The following is a 21,360-nucleotide window of genomic DNA, read 5'->3' on the forward strand; positions in this document are numbered from 1 at the left end:
GATGCTCGTCAACTCTATGTAGAACTATATAAAGTTTGTATGGCTATATTAGTCTTTTCAGGGTTGTTTCTTCTTGGACTGGTTTTCCGATTAATTTTTTAACCCAATAAAAATTAACAATACTCCAACGTGGCTAAAAAATATATAAGTCATGTATAGTGCACACGAATAAAAGAAAGGCATTTGCACGCACAAAAGCTTAAAAAGGGTAATCAATTATTAATTCGGGTGATAGATTGCTTAAGTTTTTTTCTTTTTCAAATGGTAAGTTGAATCTCTCATAAAAATTCAGGTGGGGAATCAGATAAATTTCTTTGGTTATTGTATTGGGTCGTGGATGAGGACTTTGTAGATTATTGGGCCCGATTTAATTTTATAATGCCCGCCCAATTTAAAAGCTGCGAAAGAGAAGGCAACGAAAAGGAAATTAAAAAAACTAATGAAAATGCTTGAAAACTTTTAACGATAAAGATAAAATAAAGGGTAAAGTGGGCTGGTTTGGTATTGTTGTGCTTTGAAAAAAAACTGTTTCTGCTGTACTGTGAGAATAAGCAGCTATGAAATAAAGCAGCAGAGTGTTTGGTAAATTTTTTTGTAAAAGTGCTTTTGGAAAAAAAAGCAGTATTATAGTGTTTGGTAAACTTTTATGTAAAACAACTGTGACTGTGTGAAATGACCAAAAATGATATAATACTAGATGTGCAATTAATTTAATTAACAAATAAAGGTGAATTACTAAATATACTTTATGTTTAAAATAAAAAATATTTATAAATTTTATCTCAAATATTAATTAGGGTAAATTACATTTTACCACCTGAACTTTAGATCTCATAACAAACATTCCGTCCCTAAAATTTCAGTTTTATAATTTTTTTATTATGGATATGTTACTATATTACTATTATGATATTTTTTTATTTAATATTACTATTTTTATGTGACGATTTTGTGTGGACATGGGGCCCACACCCCATTTCCCTTCTCACTGTGTCTTCCTTTCCCTCTACAATGTACACTCTCGAACTCTCTCGAAAACTCTCAACCCTTTTTCACCCTCTGCACTCTCTCCTCCACCGAGACAACCCACACACAAACCTTATATTTCAGACCATCTCACCACCAGATTATCATCATATCCACCCCTACGAATTTAACCCTAAGTTTAGGTTATGGGAATCGTGTTTTGGGTGTTGGGGATAAGAAAATCTGAGAACTTAAATCCCTGAGCTCTCCGATAAGAATCAGGACAAAATCCGACTGGTATCAAACTTAGGCTCAACCCCTTCCAATCTCAGGTAGGATGTCCTTGCTCTGTCTATTGGATTTGAGTTAGAATTCGAGTTATAAACCTCTGTGACCTTCTGTTGCATTTTCTAGTTTCCTGATGTGAGAGACTAGCGAGTTGCATGCTTAAATTTGACGAATTCGAGGTTTTACGAACTCGATTTGATTTCTATTTGAAAATTTAAAACTGTAAGGAACCCCTACATAATTTTGTAGCTTTTTCGGTGAAGAAGTTTGACAATGTCTCATTTAATGCAAGAGAGAGGTAGAAGAGAAGGGCACCAAAGAGAAGGAAGGGTCGGATTGGAAAATTGAAAAGTTCATTTATTTTTTACTATTCGTCCGTGTTTTACCAAAATAAGCTGTTTTGTTGAAGCTACTATTTCTAGCTTTTGGTTTTCAGCTTTTTTTCACCCATAACTTTGAAAAAAAAAACTGATTTAAAGTGCTTACCAAACACTTAAAATGCTCCAACTTTTTTTCATGCCAAATTTTTTTTAAAGTTAAGCTAAGCCGAATAGGGCTAAATAGTACAAGATTGATTTTTTAGAATAAAAATGTAGTTTTTCGTTAAAGTGAAAAATATCGAAACATTTCGTTAAAGTTCCCAAATTAAAATGATGGAGGACGAGGAACATACTATTAAGCTCTGACGGAGAGAGAGTGAGAGTTCCCGGGCAATTTTCGCTGATTTTCCCGCCACCTTAAAACATCGACCCCCGTAAGAGTTCCCGGGCAATTTTCGCTGATTTTCCCGCCACATTAAAACATTCCTCTCTTTTATTCGACGATCTCCTAACTTCTCCTCCTCCTTCCGTCTTCTTCTCACTCACACTTCCAGCGATTCCACATTTCCACACCCCTCAGTAAGCTTGTCTCTCTTCTTCTTCATCTTCGCTAAATTAACACCTTCACAAACGGCGATGTCGGTGTCGCGTCGTCGGACCAACGGCCAATCCCCACTGGTCAACCCACAGCGCCAAATCACTTCCTTCTTCTCCAAAGCCACTTCCACTCCGTCCCCAATTTCTTCCAAACAAACCCAAAACCCCAAATCTACTCCCATTTCTTCCAAGCAAACCCAAAACCCTAAATCTACTCCCATTTCTTCCAAACAAACCCTAAACCCTAAATCTAACCCCATTTCTTCCAGACAAACCCTAAACCCTAATTCGAATCCTAGTCCCGGTCATAGCCCTAGCCCCACAACCCCTTTGCCTCTCGATTCCAAGCCCAGCTCCAAGACCAACCCCAAAAAATCCAACGGCCACGAGGCTGTCGGGAAGAGGATCAAGGTTTACTGGCCGTTGGATGACAACTGGTACGAAGGTTATGTCAAGTGCTTCAATAAGCACAGTGGCAAGCATTTAGTTCAGTACGACGATGCTGAAGAAGAAATGTTGGATTTGGAAATGGAGAAGATCGAGTGGGTCCCGGAAACCGTGAAGATTTTCAAGCGTTTGAGGCGAGGCCCTTTGCCAACTCCCACCAATGTGGATGTAGATGTGGTGATGGAGGATGAGGAAGACAGGAACGGTGTAGCTGATGATGATTCGAGCGATGAGGATTGGGTAAAGAGTGGGGACAAAGAGTTAGTTGCTGAGGTTGGTGACGATGAAGAGGAGCTTAGGGAATTGGAGGATGAGGAAGATGATGTGGTGCCCACGAACACAAACAAAAGAAAGCGGGGTGACTCCGGTGGTAAAAGAAAATTGAGCGGTGGAGGGAGTTTGGGGTCTGCTAAGAAGACCAAGTGTGGTGGAAATGTGGGTATGAACGGCCTCAAGGGCGTGTCACCGGAGCGTACCCCTAATGCTGAAGGTAAGTACTACATATTGAGCTTGTGCTCTATTTTGCCTTTTATTTGTTGATTTTGTTTGGAGATGAGAAATGTGATTTTATTAAGAAAATTACTACATATCGGCGGGGCTTTCATGTGTCTATCTTTATTGATATGGTTGTTTTCCACGTATGTGTGCTTCAATGACTGTTTTAGAAGTAGATTTACCACATTTTGGACAATGTAAGCCAAGCTAGAGTTATTCTATCTTATATGACTCTGTTAGATACTTCATTCTATGTAATTGTATCTTATTAAAAACTTTATTGTAGTTCTACATTTTTTTTATCGACGGTCAATGGATACTCAAGTTATATTAACTTTAATTGGTTTATGCTTTATCTGGTGCTGAATTTGAGTCTGCTTAACTTCAGGGACAAATGCGACTAATGGTATGGATACTGTTTTATCTGGTGATGCCTCAGCAAGGTTTATCTTGCGTGAAGCTGAGAAGTTGCACTTCCTTGGGGAGTAAGTTTCTATACTTATTCCTAATGGTTTTTAGGGCCATCCCACTGTACACCTGTTTTATTTGGCAGTTGGGAGTTGGGGATTGCTATGTCTGGAAATTTGTAATTTTCCATTTTTAGTTACTGTTAACTTTGAAGCTTGTTGTATGGCTAGGCTACAGTCATATAATTATATACCGAAAACATTTGTTACTGGATTTCTGTTTTGCCTATGACAATGATGAAAAAAGAAATTTTTGTACATTAATATGCATGGATCTGTATTTGTTGCTTTTACTTTTGGAAGCATTTAGATAATGTTTGCATGTAGATGCCCAATTTCAAAAGTGTTTTGCTCAACTGCTTTGGTATGGAAACAGACAGCGCATGGATGCCAAAAGAAGGAGCCTTGGAGATGCAAATTATGATCCAAGAACTCTGTACTTACCTCCCGGATTCTTAAAGAGTTTATCAGGTGGCCAGGTAATTGCTTGCTTCTAGATAGATAAGTGGCATGAAGGGTTTTTGTGGCATTTACTATTATGAACACTCTTAATTCAGTGACATGTTAATATTTCAGAGACAATGGTGGGAGTTTAAGTCAAAGCACATGGACAAAGTTATCTTTTTCAAGGTATGCTTGTCCTTACCAGTAGCCAAGTAATGATAAATTATGCCACACAAATTCAGGGTCATTATTGCAGTCAGGTGATGAATATCTCATTTTTGTTTGAGCAGATGGGCAAATTTTATGAACTTTTTGAAATGGATGCACATATAGGAGCAAAAGAACTTGGTCTGCAGTATATGAAGGTAATATATCTTGAAATTTTGTCTTGGTGTTGGCTTTGTGGGTGGGCACATAGTATTTTCTTTTGTTTCACATTTTTATCTTGATTGTTCTGAGATTTTGTATTGTTTGGATTGCTGGATGCATCCATTGTGTTTCCTATTTGTTTTTCTTTAGTTACCGATTTGTTGTTGCCTGATATTAGGGTGAACAACCCCATTGTGGATTTCCGGAGAAGAACTTCTCAATGAATGTGGAGAAACTTGCCAGGAAGGTTGGTTTTACTCTTGTCACTCTATTTGGAGATATCTTTCTTACTCTATTTTATTAAAGTTCAGCATCTATGTGAAGCCTCATTCACACTATGGAAGGAGATTTATTTAAGCTGCCTTGAGTGACTAGGGGTATCGAGTTCTTGTAGTGGAGCAGACAGAAACACCTGAACAGATGGATCTTCGTCGTAAAAAGGATGGCTCTATAGATAAGGTATGCTCATTTTTCACTTGTTGGTCTGTATCCTTGAATTTTTGTCATCTGATTAATTTGATATTCTATGATTAATTTGATATTCTGTGTTATAATTCCTACCACTGCACGTTGTAATTTGATACCTGTATTAGAGCTATTAATTAGAAAAATGGTATTAACTTCTGAATTTACCTTGGTGTATAGGTTGTGAAACGTGAAATATGTGCAGTGGTTACAAAAGGAACACTAACTGAGGGAGAGATGCTGTCAGCAAACCCTGATGCTTCTTATCTAATGGCAGTGACTGAAAATTCTCAGAATTTGGCAAATGAAAATGCAGAGCGGGTTTTTGGGGTTTGTGTAGTTGATGTTGCTACCAGCCGGGTCATTCTTGGGCAGGTATGAGTCTGGTAGACCATCATTTCATCTTGTTCTCTTAGTTATCTTGGATTAATCTCATCATTATATAGTTATATATGCGCACATAAAACAGTTGCTCCCTGAACTGGGCTGGATTATCACTCAATAAAGCAGTGGGGAGAGGGACGGGAGAGGGGTTCTTGGTAACTGCTAAGCAAAATAGGTGAAAATTTGTACCTGTTATGAATGTAAAGGGTCTGATAGTGTGATCTTCTGCTGCCTGATGGAGTTTGTGGATGTATGCATTGCATTTCCATTATATTTTAGCTATTTAGGACATATATAATCATTGGGGCAAGTTGTGACATTATTACTCCTAATTACCATTTCATAAGAGGCTGATGTAGATGTGTCATAAGGTCGTTTTAGTGAATTGCTTGTTATGTATGATTGTGTTTTTTACTAGTATTTCTTTCCCAATACCAGTTTGGAGATGATCTAGAGTGCAGTGCCTTGTCTTGTCTCTTGTCTGAGCTGAGGCCTGTTGAAATTGTAAAACCTGCAAATCTACTTAGTCCTGAAACAGAGAAAGTGCTGATTCGGCATACAAGAAGTCCTCTAGTGAATGAGTTAGTCCCAGTATTGGAATTTATGGATGCTGAGAGAACTGTTCAGGAAGTTAGAAGTATATACAGGCGTGCCGATGATCAATTGGTTTCTGGTTCTCCAAAGAAAGCCAGTTTTCATGGCAGTGATTCTCATTTAGAAGAAGATGGCTATGGCTGCTTGCCAGATGTGCTGTCAGAGATGGTGAGAGCAGGTGAGAATGGCATCTGTGCACTTTCAGCTCTTGGAGGTGCTCTTTTCTATTTAAAGCAGGCCTTCCTGGATGAGACAATACTCAGATTTGCAAAATTTGAGTTACTTCCAAGTTCTGGTTTTGGTGATACCGTATCAAAACCATACATGGTTCTTGACTCAGCTGCCCTAGAGAACCTTGAGATTTTTGAGAACAACAGAAATGGAGACTCTTCAGGGTAAACCTTTTGTATTGTCTTAAGCTTTTCTGATTTGTTTTTATTCCAATCCAAATTCTTAGATAATGTATTGCTCTATGAAGGACATTGTATGCACAATTGAACCACTGTGTTACTGGATTTGGGAAGAGATTGCTTAGAACATGGCTTGCAAGACCTCTCTATCATGTAGAGTTTATAAAGCAACGCCAGGATGCTGTTGCAAGTCTTCGGGTACTCTGTTCATATTATATTAACATTTTACTTCTGGTTCTTATTTTTCACTTGAACACTGAATCTTAGTGTACAGTATCTAGATGACTTGAACTGGATACCCAATCACTAGGCCTTTCTAACATACAAATGTTATATATGCTTCTTTCTAGGGAGTTAATCTTCCTTATGCACTTGAATTTCGTAAAGCAATTTCTAGGCTTCCGGACATGGAGCGGTTGCTTGTGCGTGTCTTCTCTAGTAGGTAAAACTAGGAATAACAGTTGATTTTATGCTTATGGAGAACTTACTGATGCTCCCAAAGAATGATTTACGGTAACTGAATGTGACTGGATGCAGTAATGCTTGCGGAAGGAATGCTAAGAAAGTGGTTTTCTATGAGGATGCTGCAAAAAAACAGCTTCAGGAGTTTATTTCAGCTTTACGTGGTTGTGAACTCATGGCTCAAACATGTTGTTCTCTTAAAGTTATCTTGGAAAATGTTGAATCTGCACAACTTCATCATCTGCTGACACTGGGTATTGTTTGCTTTTTGCATTTTAAAAGATATAATCTTGCCATAAGAAAGTCTTCGTATAGGTTCATTGTTTTGGTACATGCATGCATCCTTCATTGTTAAAGAAATCTTGGCATCTTATTGTTCATTGTTTTACAGGTAAAGGTCTTCCTGATGTCAACTCAGTTCTAAAACATTTCAAGGATGCCTTTGATTGGGTAGAAGCCAATAATTCAGGTCGTATAATACCTCATGAAGGAGTCGATATTGAGTACGACTCTGCTTGTGAAAAAGTAAAGGAGATAGAGTCTCATTTAACAAAACACCTCCAAGAACAGAGAAAGTTACTGGGAGATAAATCGGTAAGAACTTCTATGGAAGACAAATTGGCATTTTGATTTCTGAGTAGTGTACTTTTAAGTAGAAACGTTACGATATCTCGTAACTTGGTCTTCTGTTGGTCTGTTGCAGATCACTTATGTCACAGTCGGAAAAGATTCTTACCTATTGGAAATGCCAGAAAGTCTGTGCAGTTGTATTCCTCCGGATTATGAGTTACGTTCGTCCAAAAAGGTAATTAGAAAAATCTTTGGAATGGTGAATTAAGTAGCTTTGACGGTTTTATATTAATACGATCATGCCTTCCTTGTGTTTAACATGCAGGGTTTCTCGAGGTACTGGACCCCAGATATCAAGAAGTCATTGACAGAGCTCTCGCAAGCTGAAACTGATAAGGAGTCCTCACTAAAAAGCATTTTGCAGAGGTTAATTGGACGTTTCTGCGAGCATCGTCTTAAATGGAGACAATTGGTCTCTGTGACTGCAGGTATGCAATCTTTTTCCCTCTGTGGGCTGCTTTGTTCTGATCGATTTTGGTCAAACTTTGGTGGATTAATTGGAGTCTGGAGCGTAGTTTGTCATTTGCCTTTTTTTAGTGAGTGCATTCTGCTATGTATGCAATATAAGAGAAATAACACACACACACACACAAGAGTAGTGCTAGTTGATTGATTCCCCAAAAGATGTAGCTATGTGATTGTAACAAATATGGGTCCATTTTAAACAAATTTAACTATAGTTAATTTCGAAGCATTTTGGTTAAACAAATTCTAAAAATGTATTTCTAGAAACAAGTCCATGAGTCTAGTATTTAGTGTCTATATTATGTTCACTGCTGATATTGACCCCTCATGTTGCAGAAATCGATGTTTTAATCAGTCTAGCAATTGCAAGTGATTATTTTGAAGGCCCCTCTTGTCAGCCAGTTGTCATGAGTTCATCATGTAGTAATGAAGTACCTCGTTTTTCTGCTACAAGTTTGGGCCATCCTGTTCTTAGAAGTGATTCTTTAGGAAAGGGTACATTTGTATCCAACGACATTTCCATTGGAGGTTCTGGCCATGCAAGCTTTATCCTTCTCACTGGTCCTAACATGGGTGGAAAGTCTACTCTTATTCGTCAAGTTTGCTTGGCTGTGATTTTAGCACAGGTAAGGTAGTCTTTTCTTATTGTCTGAATTCCTTACTTTTGGTATTCATTGTCTTGTAATGTGTGATCATTTTTGCTTTTGTTTCTTTGGCAGTTAGGAGCAGATGTTCCTGCAGAGAGCTTTGAGCTTTCTCCTGTTGACCGAATCTTTGTTCGTATGGGTGCTAAAGATAACATCATGGTAGGCCAAAGTACATTTCTGACGGAGCTTTCAGAAACTGCAACAATGCTGGTGAGATTACTATTTAGAGCAACCTGGTTCAATTTAGTTTAGTGTTATAAATGTATGTTCTGATTTCTCATTTTTCATAAAAATATATTATTTAGGTAGTGTGGGCTGAAATTTTTTCATCTGATTCTAATCTTGGTTATGAATGCATTTCTCTAGAAAATTCTTAAATCATGTGTGCATTTTCTCTTGAAAATTCATAAATCATGTCTTCTCAACTTGTTTCAATATTTTGTGCCATGTTTCATAAGTGTAATGAGTATATCAGTTCACTGGAAATTGAAGTTATTTCAAATTATATAGATGGCGTTATGATTTCTTCATTGTTCTAAACATATATTTCAATATTGTTTGTAGTCTTCAGCTACTCGTAATTCATTGGTGGCACTGGATGAGCTTGGACGTGGAACATCAACTTCAGATGGACAAGCCATTGCGTAAGATCCAATCATTCCAGATATTTGTGAATGATTCCTTTTTAATAAAATTTAGTATTTTTAATTAGTTTCCTCTTCAACCTTTGAACGTCCTCTTTAACTGGCAGGGAATCAGTTCTTGAGCATTTTATCTACAAGGTCCAGTGCCGAGGAATGTTTTCTACCCATTATCACCGACTAGCTGTAGATTATCAAAATAATTCTAAGGTATTTTCTTATTCTTCTGTGGTTGATTTATATTTTCTTTTGACAAGATTAGTGAGAAGATCACTTGTATGCGTATGCTATAAATTGTTCTGTGACTAATTTATTTCCTTGCTTCTTTGATAGGTTTCACTATGTCATATGGCATGCCAAGTTGGAAACGGAGATGGAGGTGTGGAAGAAGTTACATTTCTATACAGGTTGAATCCTGGTGCATGCCCTAAAAGCTATGGTGTCAACATTGCACGGTTAGCTGGTAAGTATCTATGTCTTGTATTGCTTCCTTACTAGCATCTTTAACACAAGAACAGTAATTGAAATGCAATCATTTGGTTGTGAGGCATGATCTAGATCTGAGCCATCTCGCTGTCATCTGTGGTTTTCTTCAACATGTATATAATGTATATCTAAAGCACCTTGCCCTCAGTTAATATGCGCATGACTGGGAACTTTTTTATGAGAACTAGACAAGCTTGCAAGCAATAAACTCTATGATGAATCTGTGCATTGCTCATTTTAGTCATTAGCAAATTGTAGTTCTTACTACGTATATTATTCACTACAGGACTTCCTATTTCCGTCCTTAAAAAAGCTACCGCCAAGTCCAGGGAATTCGAGGCTACATATGGTAAACACAGGAAGGCATCTGGAGATAACATTTGCTTTCAAGAGTTGATTAGTATTGTGGCAAAATTGACTAGTCATGAGTTTACCAAAAGCATTGACATGGACTCCCTGACAGAAGTTTGGCATAGAGCGAGACTGCTACAGCAAGAAAGTTGATAATGATGGCTTCTTTTGCACACTCTATAAGCTGTGAGTTTGCACTCGGAATGAAGATTTTGGGAATGGCCGGCTACACGCAAGGCGTTTGCTATTGTCTTACCAATGGTTCTGGGGAACGTGTAACTAAAGGGAAGAAGTACATATTTTTGAGCCTCAAGCCGTATCATCATCCACCAGAATTGGGCAAGTTCCTGTTTCCGCCAGGGGAGCGGTTCTTCCATTGTAAAAGATAGTTGCAATGTTGATGTATTGGTTCCGATATTCGACCCGACAAGCTTCCAAGGTTGTTGGTTTGGTTGTTTCCTTATTAGTATACGATATATTTCTTTATCATCTAAGTGGTGGTTCACCCAACTGACCAGTAACCAGGTTGCTGAGTTTCTAAACTTCAACCTGCTTAAGTACTTTTTTATAATTCTGGGTTAGGTTTGGTTGGTGGATCCCTAACTTTATAGGATTTGATTTCGAAACCTTAACCTGAAATCTTTAAATGAAGGAAAGAAAACAAAAAGAAAAAAGAATCAATAGTATTTCATTTCGTATATACGTCAGAGACAGGAGAGCGTTGATACGATGCTCTCTACTGTCTCTGTTTGTTACAAATGAATGGAAGGAAAAACAAAACAATTAGAGATTGTGTCATACAATATGATGTTGTTGAGCTTCTTCATTGTCAGCCAGGTCTTCGCTATCGGTCTCATCTTCAGAGCCTCCTTGTTCATAACGATGATATCGATGATACTGGCGGTGTATGCTGTTTTGGATGGCTGTGATTGTTCGAAATAATATGTACATTGGCAGGATAATCCCACTAGACTTTATTATAAGCACCTGAAATGCAGCCAAATCAAGATTAGCACCCGACATCATTATATTAACAAGTATTTTTAGAGGGAAGATTTGGAAACCAAACGAAGAGTGGTAGGTGCTGTGCAGGTACTGGTACTTACAGTTAGAAGCGTGAAGGGGTAATCTTCGTCGGAACCGGTAAGCACCACAAAGAGGTGCCTCACCAGCAACACCACCGTAAACTGCAATGCAATTCAAACTCATCGTTAATTAACAGAGTTAAAAGCATGTTTCTTCTGGAGACGGTTAAACTTTTTAAAACCGTATGAATTGGGCAAACACCGTGTCATTGCGACTTTTATTTTATATATACAAGGTCAAAGAAGGAAGATAACCTACGTGTTTGCCACATGGAGACCAATTTGGTCAACCAAGCAAGCAATAATGCTTCTCATTCAATTCTTGAATACATATTTTCCAACGCCAACGGTCGTGGGTTGCATAATACGCATTTATTTTGTTTCACTAAGTATCAGTTGACCAAGTTATAGATTGTTTGGCATATCTAAGTTGGCTAGAGCAGACCGAATTAAAATCTACATCTCTACAATTTAGATTAATTTAAAATGAACCATCGCCAATATAAAAGAATATGCTGCTTTCAGACTGCTGTATTGGCTTAAGATAATGGTGCATAAAGATGTGGATGGAACAAACTTACAAGGAGAGCGAGAGATCGACAACAAGATGCACTTCTGTCAGCCGCATACGAGCATTGAGAAGAAGAGTAGCCATTTTCTATTGCTAATCTAGGGCTTCCTGCGCCCTCCTCCTCCTCCTCCTCCTCTTGCTCTAGCTCTCTTCTCGGAACCTGCACGCTGTCTCTGTAACCAAATAAACAATTACATATTAAACATAAATCAAATCAAATCAAGCATCTGCGCAATTTAGAAACATTCCAATTAGTGGTCCTAATCACATTCCCATGTTATTAATACAAGCATTAGAATTTATGCCTACTTGCAAAACAGTCTGTCTGCCTCATTATTTAATTATATATCAACCTCAATATTGCAATAATCGTGCATTTGATTAATTATATAGAAAAAAATGAAAATTGAAGGCATAATTAATATCTTAAAGCAACGAATGCGGAAAATAGCAATAGGCTAGCGCTCCAATCCATATTATAAACTATATATATCTAATTATGGATACTTAAAGATAGAAACGTACCTAATTGTTACTGCTGAGTCATCTATCTGCATCTTCTTTGGCGGTGGTGCTGTGTATCCTGGTTCATAACTCTGCACATATACATATTTTATGGTTGGAAAAACTTCATCAACCCAATTTTTCTCTTCCAATTTAAACTGTGCTATATTATTTGCACTCCTAAAAAGTCATATCGCACTTCTTTGCTATAAAAACATAAGCGGAAATTGCACATAATGATATGTAATGAGGTTTTACAATGTCAATAACAACTCCTATCACAACACTCAGAACCCCGTCATTAATTGTGAAATGTTGTTTAGTTTTGCATCGGAACCAAGGAAGCAAATAGTATAACTTGGAACATAAACCAAAGTTACGGGAAAAGACAAATTCTAGACGCCAAGAATCCGGACAAAACAGAAAACGATGTTTTCATACATCGTTTCATCGACTTGAAAACAACAACGACATCGGACCCAATTCCATTTTTGAAGATTGAAATACGTAAACACGAAGCAAAACAGCAAAAAACAATTCATCGAATTAGAATACATATTAAAAACAAATTAAAATATGGAACACCAAACAAAAATAAGAGATGATGAAATTCGAAAAGAAGCCAAAAATGAAAAATCTGATCAGCTGATTATTACCTGAAGACATATTTCGCAGATTGTATTGCCTTTCTCGTTGCACCACCTCTGTATGCAATCTCTGTGTGCAAACTGAGAACAAAAAACAGAATATATAAATCGTTTTCAGGATTATTCAGAAAGCCAAAACAAGAAGAAGAACAAAACTCGGTTTTGAGGTGTACCTTAACGGTTCCAGAGCATGCACAGGGAGCTTCCATGGTCTTATCGGAGCTTCCGGTTTCTTCTTCATGGCAAATCCTGCAGAGCGAAACTGCCGAGCATGTTTTCAAATCCTCCTCCACGTACAGTATCACGTCTCCCATAATTTTCAAAAACTCCCTCAATTCTCTCCTCTTTCTGATTCGGTGTTTCGCTGTTTTCAGAAAACGTCTCTTTAATTAAAAAAACTCTGCCTCTGTGTGTGTGTCTGTGTCCAGTTCTTTCTCTCAACGTGTGCGTCTGAAAGAACGGACTTTAAATAAAAGAAAGGTGACCCGAAGTTCCAAAAATGCCCTCGCACTTATGTTAATCAAAATCAATTGAATATTCACTTTAATTTAACTAATAGTATTATTATTAGTTGTCTTGCCCTCACGCGTTTTTCACAAAACTATCAAGTCTTTGACGCCATAAATATATGGATGCACTACTTTTGTCCTGTCCTGCGCGGTCAAACATACATTCAAGTATTTAGAACGTTTAGATGAAGCAATCAATCAAAAATGAATTAAAGTAAGTGAAATATCAAATATATTTTGGAGTATTGAATACCCTGTAATTTAGAGTCATTTAGATCCAAGTGTAATGATTGTGTTAGAAAAGTGAGCAATTGTTGAATTTGAGCTAATGACTCTAAGCGACGGAATAATTTAATACTATAGAGTAATGTAATTTCACCTGAAAATAAGAGCTATCATTAAAGTAGCTGGTATTTTACAAGCATTTAGGTCTATAGTTAATAAAATGCATTTAGCTCGTATTCTTCCCTTACTCCTTTTAAATTTAATATCCCAAAAGGAAGGAAGAACTAAAAGAAAAGGGAAAGCGTGAATAATATTTCATATATTTTTTTATTTGCATAATTTTTTGGGAGAGAGGGGCAATGCCGTCAGGTTAATATATAATTTGATTGGGAAACAGTTGCCAAATTGTTGTATTGCAAATTTTATTCTTATATATTGAATTGAACATCAGTGTATTATTGGAGGACACTTTTTTCCTTCCCCTCCGCGTCCAATTCGAATTCCTAGTCATCCTATGACCTATCCCTCCCACGTTTGAATTTTGAGCGTGGGATCGTTGATCAACGGTCGAAACTAACGGAACTAATTTAAACTTGAGGGGTCCCCAGCTCTTTGATTAGACTGCCTGGAAACGTGCTCATCCAACTCCAAAAGCGCATCAGCACGGACCTGTGTGAAAGTGATTGGTCGGGGCTGCTTCTTCGTATGCTCCACATGATATTCCTCTCTTTTTTTATCACTTATGTTTTCAGTGATATTTTTTCGAAGGATTTTCATTTTACCAAAACATTTCATTTTTATACCTTAACTATCATTTTATTTCAATATAATATATCTATTACATTTTTCATATATTAATCCATTAAAAATTGACGTGGTTGACACTTTATGTCACGTAAGTTCGTAACTGTCAAATTCATGCCACGTGAAAAAATAAATTTTTTTATACATTAAAAATATTATAATTGTGACTCTATTTAAAAAATAAAATAAAATAAAACAGACTGAAACCCAGAAAACCCCCGACCCCCACCTCCCTCTCCTTCACTCTCTTCACCTCTTCCCCTCCCATCCAAAAACCCACCACATCCCCCCACCTCTGCCATCGTACTTGCCGGCTCTGCTGCCCTCACTTCCCGCCATCTTCTTCCTCAGTTCCAATCTCTGCAAACCCTAATTTCAATTCTCCACTTTCCCCCTATTTCTCCACTCAATCCCTAATTCGTTTCCCAAATGCAGCGCCTCTCGTTCTCCAAATCTATGAGATTCGAAAGAGGGTCGAGCTCAAAGCCGCTGTGTCCAAGCTCGAGCGACCGTGGAAGTTTGTCGAGAAAGCTCCGCAGGTTTGTTATACGTAGAAGCTTCCCCAGGTCCTTTTATTTGGAATGGGGTGAAGATAAGCAAAAAGGTTCTTTGGGTCTTCAGAGTTGTTTTGAGTATATGGAGGGGGGGGGGGTGAAGAAAGTGGAGGAGAGGGAGGTGGGGATCGGGGAGGTGGGGATCGGGGGGAGAAATGGGTTTTTGAATTTCTGTTTTGTTTTGTTTTAGGGTTAATATTATAATATTTTTAATGTATAAAAAATTATTTTTTGTCACGTAGCATAAATTTGGCAGCCACGTTAGCTTTTAATGGATCAATGGATGGAAAATGTAATGAATGTATTATATTGAAATAAAATAGTACGTAAGGTATGAAAGTGAAATGTTTTGAAGATATTATATGAGATTGCAATAGAGCTTAAACCTAAGGTAGTAAATGTAATTTACCTTATTTTTTCCTTATTGTAAGGTTATTTTCAGACAATGTTATATGTAGGCTAGTTTTAGCTCGACAGTATGTGAACTTCGACTTCAACAAGTGAGTTATATCCTAATCTGCAAACAATGTTAACTCAAACTCAAAATACCTTTCAAAGCTCGAGCGTTCCTCCAAAATAGTTTTTACCATAGTACACACGAGGTTTTTTTTTCTCTTTCTTCTCTATTTGTCTAAAGATTAGTATGTAAGCTCACTCGTGAGGGAGATTAAATTTTTTAATCCAAATAATATTGTTGTAGATGATTGGTTATTAATTCAGTGTTGATTAATATGCTTATTTCTTAATGGTGACACATAATTTAGTTAGCAAATTAAATTAGTTTAAAAATTAGGATTCCCTAGCATTATCCTTAGAAAAAAAAATATAACCGAGACTATACTTAAAAAAAAAAATATTTTAGAGAGAAAATATTCTTTAGTCAATGTTGTTATTGTTCAAGATGACACAAGTGATGATTTTAGATTTGATTTGAATGACAAGTTCAATACTATATCGCTCAGTTGGTAATAGAAATATATTGTTGTATTAACATACTATTAACAATGATAATAATTCTCAAATTAATGGAAATATCAGCCTTCTCCGTTTGTGTTAAAGTATAGAATGAGGCATAAGAATGTTGGCGGCATTTGTGCTTATCCCATCTCGGTCTTATCGTCTCTTCCTTTCTTTTTTGTTTTGAAATTATCTAATGACAAAGCAAACAAATGGGAATGGGAATGGGAAAGGGAAAAGGGAAAAGGGAAAAGGGATTGGGATTAATTCATGGGACGACTATGTACATAGTATTGAACTGCAACTTTCTGAAGGTTTAAGGCAAGTGGTCGGCACTTTGTGGTGGGGACATTTGGAGCCAACCTAATACAATACCTCTCTCTCTATACTTGAAGAAGTCAAGAGTCCAGAAGGTTCGACAAGTTCATCTTTGGCAGCGGCTAATGGCCTCCACCGCCCTCACGCTCCACCCTTATATGGGATCATCAAATTTGGGTCTAAAAATTCATAACTTATCACCCAAGATTCACAAGCCTACACCCGAGGCACACAAGGACACCTCATAACCAAAATCAAATTTTGCTCCATCTGAAATTTGTTTATGACAAAATACACTTATTAACATACGTGATAAATTTAACACGTGTTTAAGACCCTACACTTAGACGACAAGTTATCCAAAGGTAAAAAATAACACAAGATGGAGGAAAATAGTTTATTTCCCTTATAAATTTTAATTGATACATGAAATTTCAAAGGCTGTGCTGTACCTAACAACCTTATTCATTGTTGAAATGAAACATAGGATCACAAGAAGCAAATAAATATTTATTTAATTTGTCTGTCTTTCAGTTTTGGTCAAACTAAGGACATAAATGGGTGAGGGAAAGCTACTAGTGAAGCCCAATTTTATAGGGCAGATATTGGACTGGGAAAGCCCAGGACTTGAGAATACCTACCTTGAGCAGAATCAAGATTGGATGCATTCCAACTCTTTTCCAAAACAATTTTCCCTCCGATTTAAATGGAAGATATTAATATTTGGAGACCACTCGTTAGTGGATGAGGAGGTGATGATGGATTGGATTGGATTGGAGAAGGAGATGTCGAGTTGCGCAAGCTACAGCAAACAGATTTTGACATTCATTCATTCGTTTGCCTTGCCTTGCCTTGCCTTATGGATCAGTTTGACAAACATGACGCTTACCCACTTCACGTATTCTCTGGTCCCGAGTCCCACCTCTGGGCGGCTGGTCCCTCATTTCCTGCTACAAGTTACTAATATTAAATTTGGATTTGATGTTTTGGAATCTAAATTATTTCATAAATATCCTATTAAGTAGTTGAAATTCTATGATGCTCCGCAACATATTCATAACGTGTTTACGTAAGGATAAGGATAATGGAAATAAAAAAACGGAATTGAATTCCGATTACGGATTACTCTGATGTTTACTAAATACTGGGGAATCAATGGTGTGATGGACCCCACCCGAAACAAGGAATGCAATTCCTGAAATTGGAGGAGTGAGATTCCCTGGATAGATGAGGTATTTGAATTCCAAAAAGGTGACGGAATCATGAATGCATTTTTTCTTCCTATTATGTCCTCGTTCACATTATGCACAACTCTATGCATATACCAAAAAGAAGAAACTACAATTTGAACGAGAAAATTTAAACATTAAAGTAACTTAAATTTATAAAAAAAAAATAATAAACAAAAGCATTTTTGTGTGTCTATGAAATAAAAAAGCAATTTAATTTTTTTCTTACTATTATATATTATATCAAATTTTATTAAAAAAATTATATAAAATATTTGATTTGGGACAAGGGTATTTTAGTAATCATACTGGCTTATATTCCAATTATATTGAATTAGTAAACAATTTTATGGAATTAATGTCATTTCTATTCTAATTCCATAACATTAAAGTAAGCAGCTTCAACAGGAATCTGATTTTGACTTTTTCTCATTTCAACTCCTCCTCAATTCAATTCCTTATATTTTCATTACGGTTACATAAATGTGTCATCAATGTTCTTTAACCGTTATGTTTTGATTATTGTTTGTTTGATAAAAAAGAATCTAACAATTAAAAACCTCAGAAGATATAATACTTCAAAGCAACAAAAATAATCCCCCTCGTAAATTACCCTAACACAACATTGTAGTGAAAAGTGGTTTCTTCTGCAAATCAAAACTTGTCATAAAAAAGTGCATCTTTTGCTTTTATAGATATGAAATTTTAACGAAAAGTTTTAAATTTTTTTGGTTTGGGGAATAACTAGATATTATAAAGCTTCAGACGTAAAACAAGAGAAACAGAGAGTAAGCCAAAATGCAAATATCTGTTATGTATTGTGTGGAGGGCTACCTGTGAATTATTGGACGAGAACCTTATGATTGACTGTAACATGTCTGGTTTGGTGGGCTGAAATTTCAAACTTGGCCTGTGTAATATTTAATCAGCAGGAACCTCCGCTTTCCTCTCCTCAGCAAAGATGTTGACCAAAAGCCACAAGGATTACTTAATTTTCGAGTTGAAGGATGACTAAATATGTCATTTAATACACTGCCGCATGACAATGTTAAACACATAACAATGTGTTATTCATTTAAATTCCTTTACGATGCTAGTAATAAGTACAAATCCATTTCCTGTGGTAGCTGGTTTAAATTGTTAGTCTGTAGCCCATAGCCTTAGTTAAATTATTTGGTCATTTGCCAAACCTAGATGAGAAGGACCAGTTGTTTTCAGTGTCTGCATACTGGGGCCGGAGTTTTAATTTATTCCAGAAACTACTAACACTAATAATTTATCTGTATCCAATTAATGTAATGTAATGTAATCCCGCAGCTGAACCAAAAACATCAAAAACCACGGCAAAAGTACAACACCCCCCCCAATATATATTTGCATTCGGGTTTGTGTTATCGATATCTTGAGGCCTCAAAGTTTTCCCAATACCACATACGCACACCAAAGTTCTTCAGGGAAAAACAGAGCAATTTTTATTGAATTATTGCAATGGAGGACGAAAATATGAAGAGCAGAGAGCAGAAAATTGTGGTGGCAGTAGACGAGAGCGAAGAGAGCATGCATGCTCTCTCCTGGTGTCTGGGAAACCTCTCTTCTCAAAACGCAAACAACACTCTCGTTCTTCTCTATGTCAAACCGCAGCCTGTCCATTCCACTTTCGACGCTGCAGGTAATTGACGTTCCTTTGCAAATTACAACTAACTACATACTTTTTGGTTTCTATTTTGGACCTAATTAATCAATTTGGAATACTGAAATCGAAATATTGATTTGGAGTTGATGTGTGTGTACTTGATTTTGCAGCATATATGTTTTCGAGCGATGTGGTTGGAAGCATGGAAAAATACGGGACTGAGATGGTAAATTCAGTGATGCAAAGAGCCGAAGCTGTTTACAGAAATTTCCAGACCAATGTAATTACTGATTACTGCTATATGTGTTGTGTTCTGCAATTGTGTGTGTTTTTCAATTAATTAATTAATTAACTAATTTATGTGCTCCATGCAGACCCATATTATGAGAGTAGTAGGCAAAGGAGACCCAAAGAATGTGATATGTAATACGGTTGAGAAACTCAAAGCTGACACTTTGGTCATGGGAAGCCATGGTTATGGTTTCTTTAAGAGGTATTTATTATTAATTCATTCACATTAACTAATTATCTGATCCTTGTTTTCTTTTTAATGGTTTGTGATGGAACTAATGAGTTACATCTGACATCTTGTTGTAAATTTGATATTTTGTTGCAGGACTATTCTTGGAAGTGTGAGTGATTATTGTGCGAAACACGTAGAATGTCCGGTGGTGATCGTGAAGAAATCCTGATCACTGAAAATGGCCCATAATCACGATCAGATTGTAAATTTACAAAAAGCATTGGATTGGGGGTGGGGTTGCGACCAAGGGAAGGGAAGAGGTATCAGATTTCACTGATGTATGCATGTGTCGACGCTCAACAGATGAATCATTGAAAAAAATGAAGACCAGGAAAATGAATTATACATAAGAAAAGAATTATGTAACTTGTACCTGCATGTCCTAAATATGTATGATCATGATTTGTGTTTAATAATGTCCTCTATCTCCATGTGCCTTGAGGTTTAGTAAGAAAAAAGATCAAACTGTTGAACAAGAATTTGATGCAAATTCTAAAGAAGCCAACTTAAATTTAAAAGGGTGGCTAATCAAGGAGCTCGGAGAATAATAATAATGAATGTGCAAACACCAGCAGGATCGATCAATTAATCAATAATTCCAGCTTCTAATGCTAATTAATCAAAATATTGCGACACCAAGATCCACAATTCCACCGGCCGGAAAGAAGCATGCACCTCAACTTCAGTTCTTAGTTTAAAACTTCAAACTAATACCAGCTGAACTTGTGAAACCAAGCAGATAGAAGATGATTATAAATTGAAAGTATGCTTGCTCCATAAGATACCACATCAAGACTACATTCAGATGAGATGTCTTTGAAAGAGTGGAGAAAACTTTCCTAATTATTACATCATTCACTCATACATAATAGGTTATACAACACATGATCTCCAGAAAAGAATACAAGAGCCAGATGTTTTGAAAAAAAAAAGTATGATATTCATTAGCAATGTGGAAGAATACACACACACACACACACACACACACACACACACACACACACACATATTAAACATTGAAAATCCAAGGTCGGAATTTGTTAAAAAAAGGTCCAACGTCCTCAACAACCTTGTATTAAGTTTGTGTCATTTCAAATTTAAGTATTTTGATCTTGTATATCAGATTATGTTCCGTTAGGACTCTATGTATAGCCAATATACTTGTATCTATGTATACGACAATTCAAGGAATGAAAATCATCACTTCCACAATTATTTCAGCTTTTGTATGTGCGTTTCCTTTGTTGTTTTACCTGCAGCTGCGTTTCTACATGGTATCATCTCTCTCTCTCTGGCTTAACACCCATTTCTCGATACTGTCTCACATTCTCCGCGATGTCACCATCTTCTTCTGCTTCTCCATTCCCAGGACCTAAAATGTGGCTCGGTTTCTGAAGCTTGCTAGCTCCAACTACCTCACCTGGCTTCGTCAGATTAACCCATTTCTTATTGGATGTTGAGGACTCTTGTTTAATTGAATTGGAAGAGGGTATTGTGTCCGTCTCCTCAGTATCATCAGGGACACATATAGCGGATAATAAGTAAAAGATAACAATCCTTACACCAACAAGGTGTTTTTATAGGTTCAAAACACAAAATCAAACCCTAATAGGTTTTTACGTCCAAATAGGAAAGAAAATAAACTATTAACTTAGTTTCAAAAGTATCCTTAAAGCTTAAAACGTTGTTTGGGATAGTAAAAAAATGTTTTTGGCCAAAATTACCTTTATGTCATGAGCGAGGCTGGTGAGTCTTGATCTTTACGTCGTTCTCTTTGAAACGACATATTATAAGTTATATTACACCAATTATCATACATGTATTACGCCATCCTTGCAGCTACCAATTTCTAACATTTTTCTAACAAATTTCG

General features: G+C 36.7%; 3 protein-coding genes across 4 annotated transcripts; 2 read left to right on the forward strand and 1 right to left on the reverse strand.

Moving 5' to 3' along the window:
* The first annotated feature begins 1,904 nt into the window (after window positions 1-1,904).
* LOC137715525 (DNA mismatch repair protein MSH6) lies at window positions 1,905-10,708 on the forward strand. 2 transcript variants are annotated; one of them, XM_068454877.1, is made up of 21 exons: window positions 1,905-3,108; window positions 3,502-3,598; window positions 3,957-4,059; window positions 4,157-4,210; window positions 4,315-4,389; window positions 4,572-4,640; window positions 4,769-4,852; window positions 5,039-5,233; window positions 5,681-6,231; window positions 6,315-6,444; window positions 6,597-6,688; window positions 6,784-6,962; window positions 7,100-7,302; window positions 7,412-7,513; window positions 7,604-7,766; window positions 8,140-8,429; window positions 8,523-8,660; window positions 9,015-9,094; window positions 9,202-9,301; window positions 9,425-9,554; window positions 9,864-10,708. In XM_068454877.1, the coding sequence occupies exons 1-21, from the start codon at window positions 2,211-2,213 to the stop codon at window positions 10,079-10,081; spliced, it is 3,951 nt and encodes a 1,316-aa protein (XP_068310978.1). In that variant the 5' UTR covers window positions 1,905-2,210; the 3' UTR covers window positions 10,082-10,708. The 2 variants fall into 2 exon arrangements, with proteins under 2 accessions (XP_068310978.1, XP_068310979.1); XM_068454878.1 differs by having other exon boundaries at window positions 7,106-7,302.
* An 8-nt stretch (window positions 10,709-10,716) lies between these two features.
* LOC137715527 (uncharacterized) lies at window positions 10,717-13,162 on the reverse strand. The gene is made up of 6 exons (XM_068454879.1): window positions 12,909-13,162; window positions 12,745-12,816; window positions 12,110-12,180; window positions 11,595-11,757; window positions 11,035-11,115; window positions 10,717-10,915 (listed from the first exon to the last, which is right to left on the reverse strand). Exons 1-6 carry the CDS (start codon window positions 13,047-13,049, stop codon window positions 10,724-10,726), a joined length of 720 nt encoding a protein of 239 aa, XP_068310980.1. The 5' UTR covers window positions 13,050-13,162; the 3' UTR covers window positions 10,717-10,723.
* Window positions 13,163-18,723: 5,561 nt separating this feature from the next.
* On the forward strand, window positions 18,724-19,912 carry LOC137716446 (universal stress protein A-like protein). The gene is made up of 4 exons (XM_068455907.1): window positions 18,724-19,000; window positions 19,135-19,244; window positions 19,339-19,457; window positions 19,581-19,912. The coding sequence occupies exons 1-4, from the start codon at window positions 18,820-18,822 to the stop codon at window positions 19,654-19,656; spliced, it is 486 nt and encodes a 161-aa protein (XP_068312008.1). The 5' UTR covers window positions 18,724-18,819; the 3' UTR covers window positions 19,657-19,912.
* The last annotated feature ends 1,448 nt before the right edge of the window (window positions 19,913-21,360 follow it).

Source organism: Pyrus communis, chromosome 14 (assembly GCF_963583255.1).
Source record: "Pyrus communis chromosome 14, drPyrComm1.1, whole genome shotgun sequence".
Taxonomy (NCBI): domain Eukaryota; kingdom Viridiplantae; phylum Streptophyta; class Magnoliopsida; order Rosales; family Rosaceae; genus Pyrus; species Pyrus communis.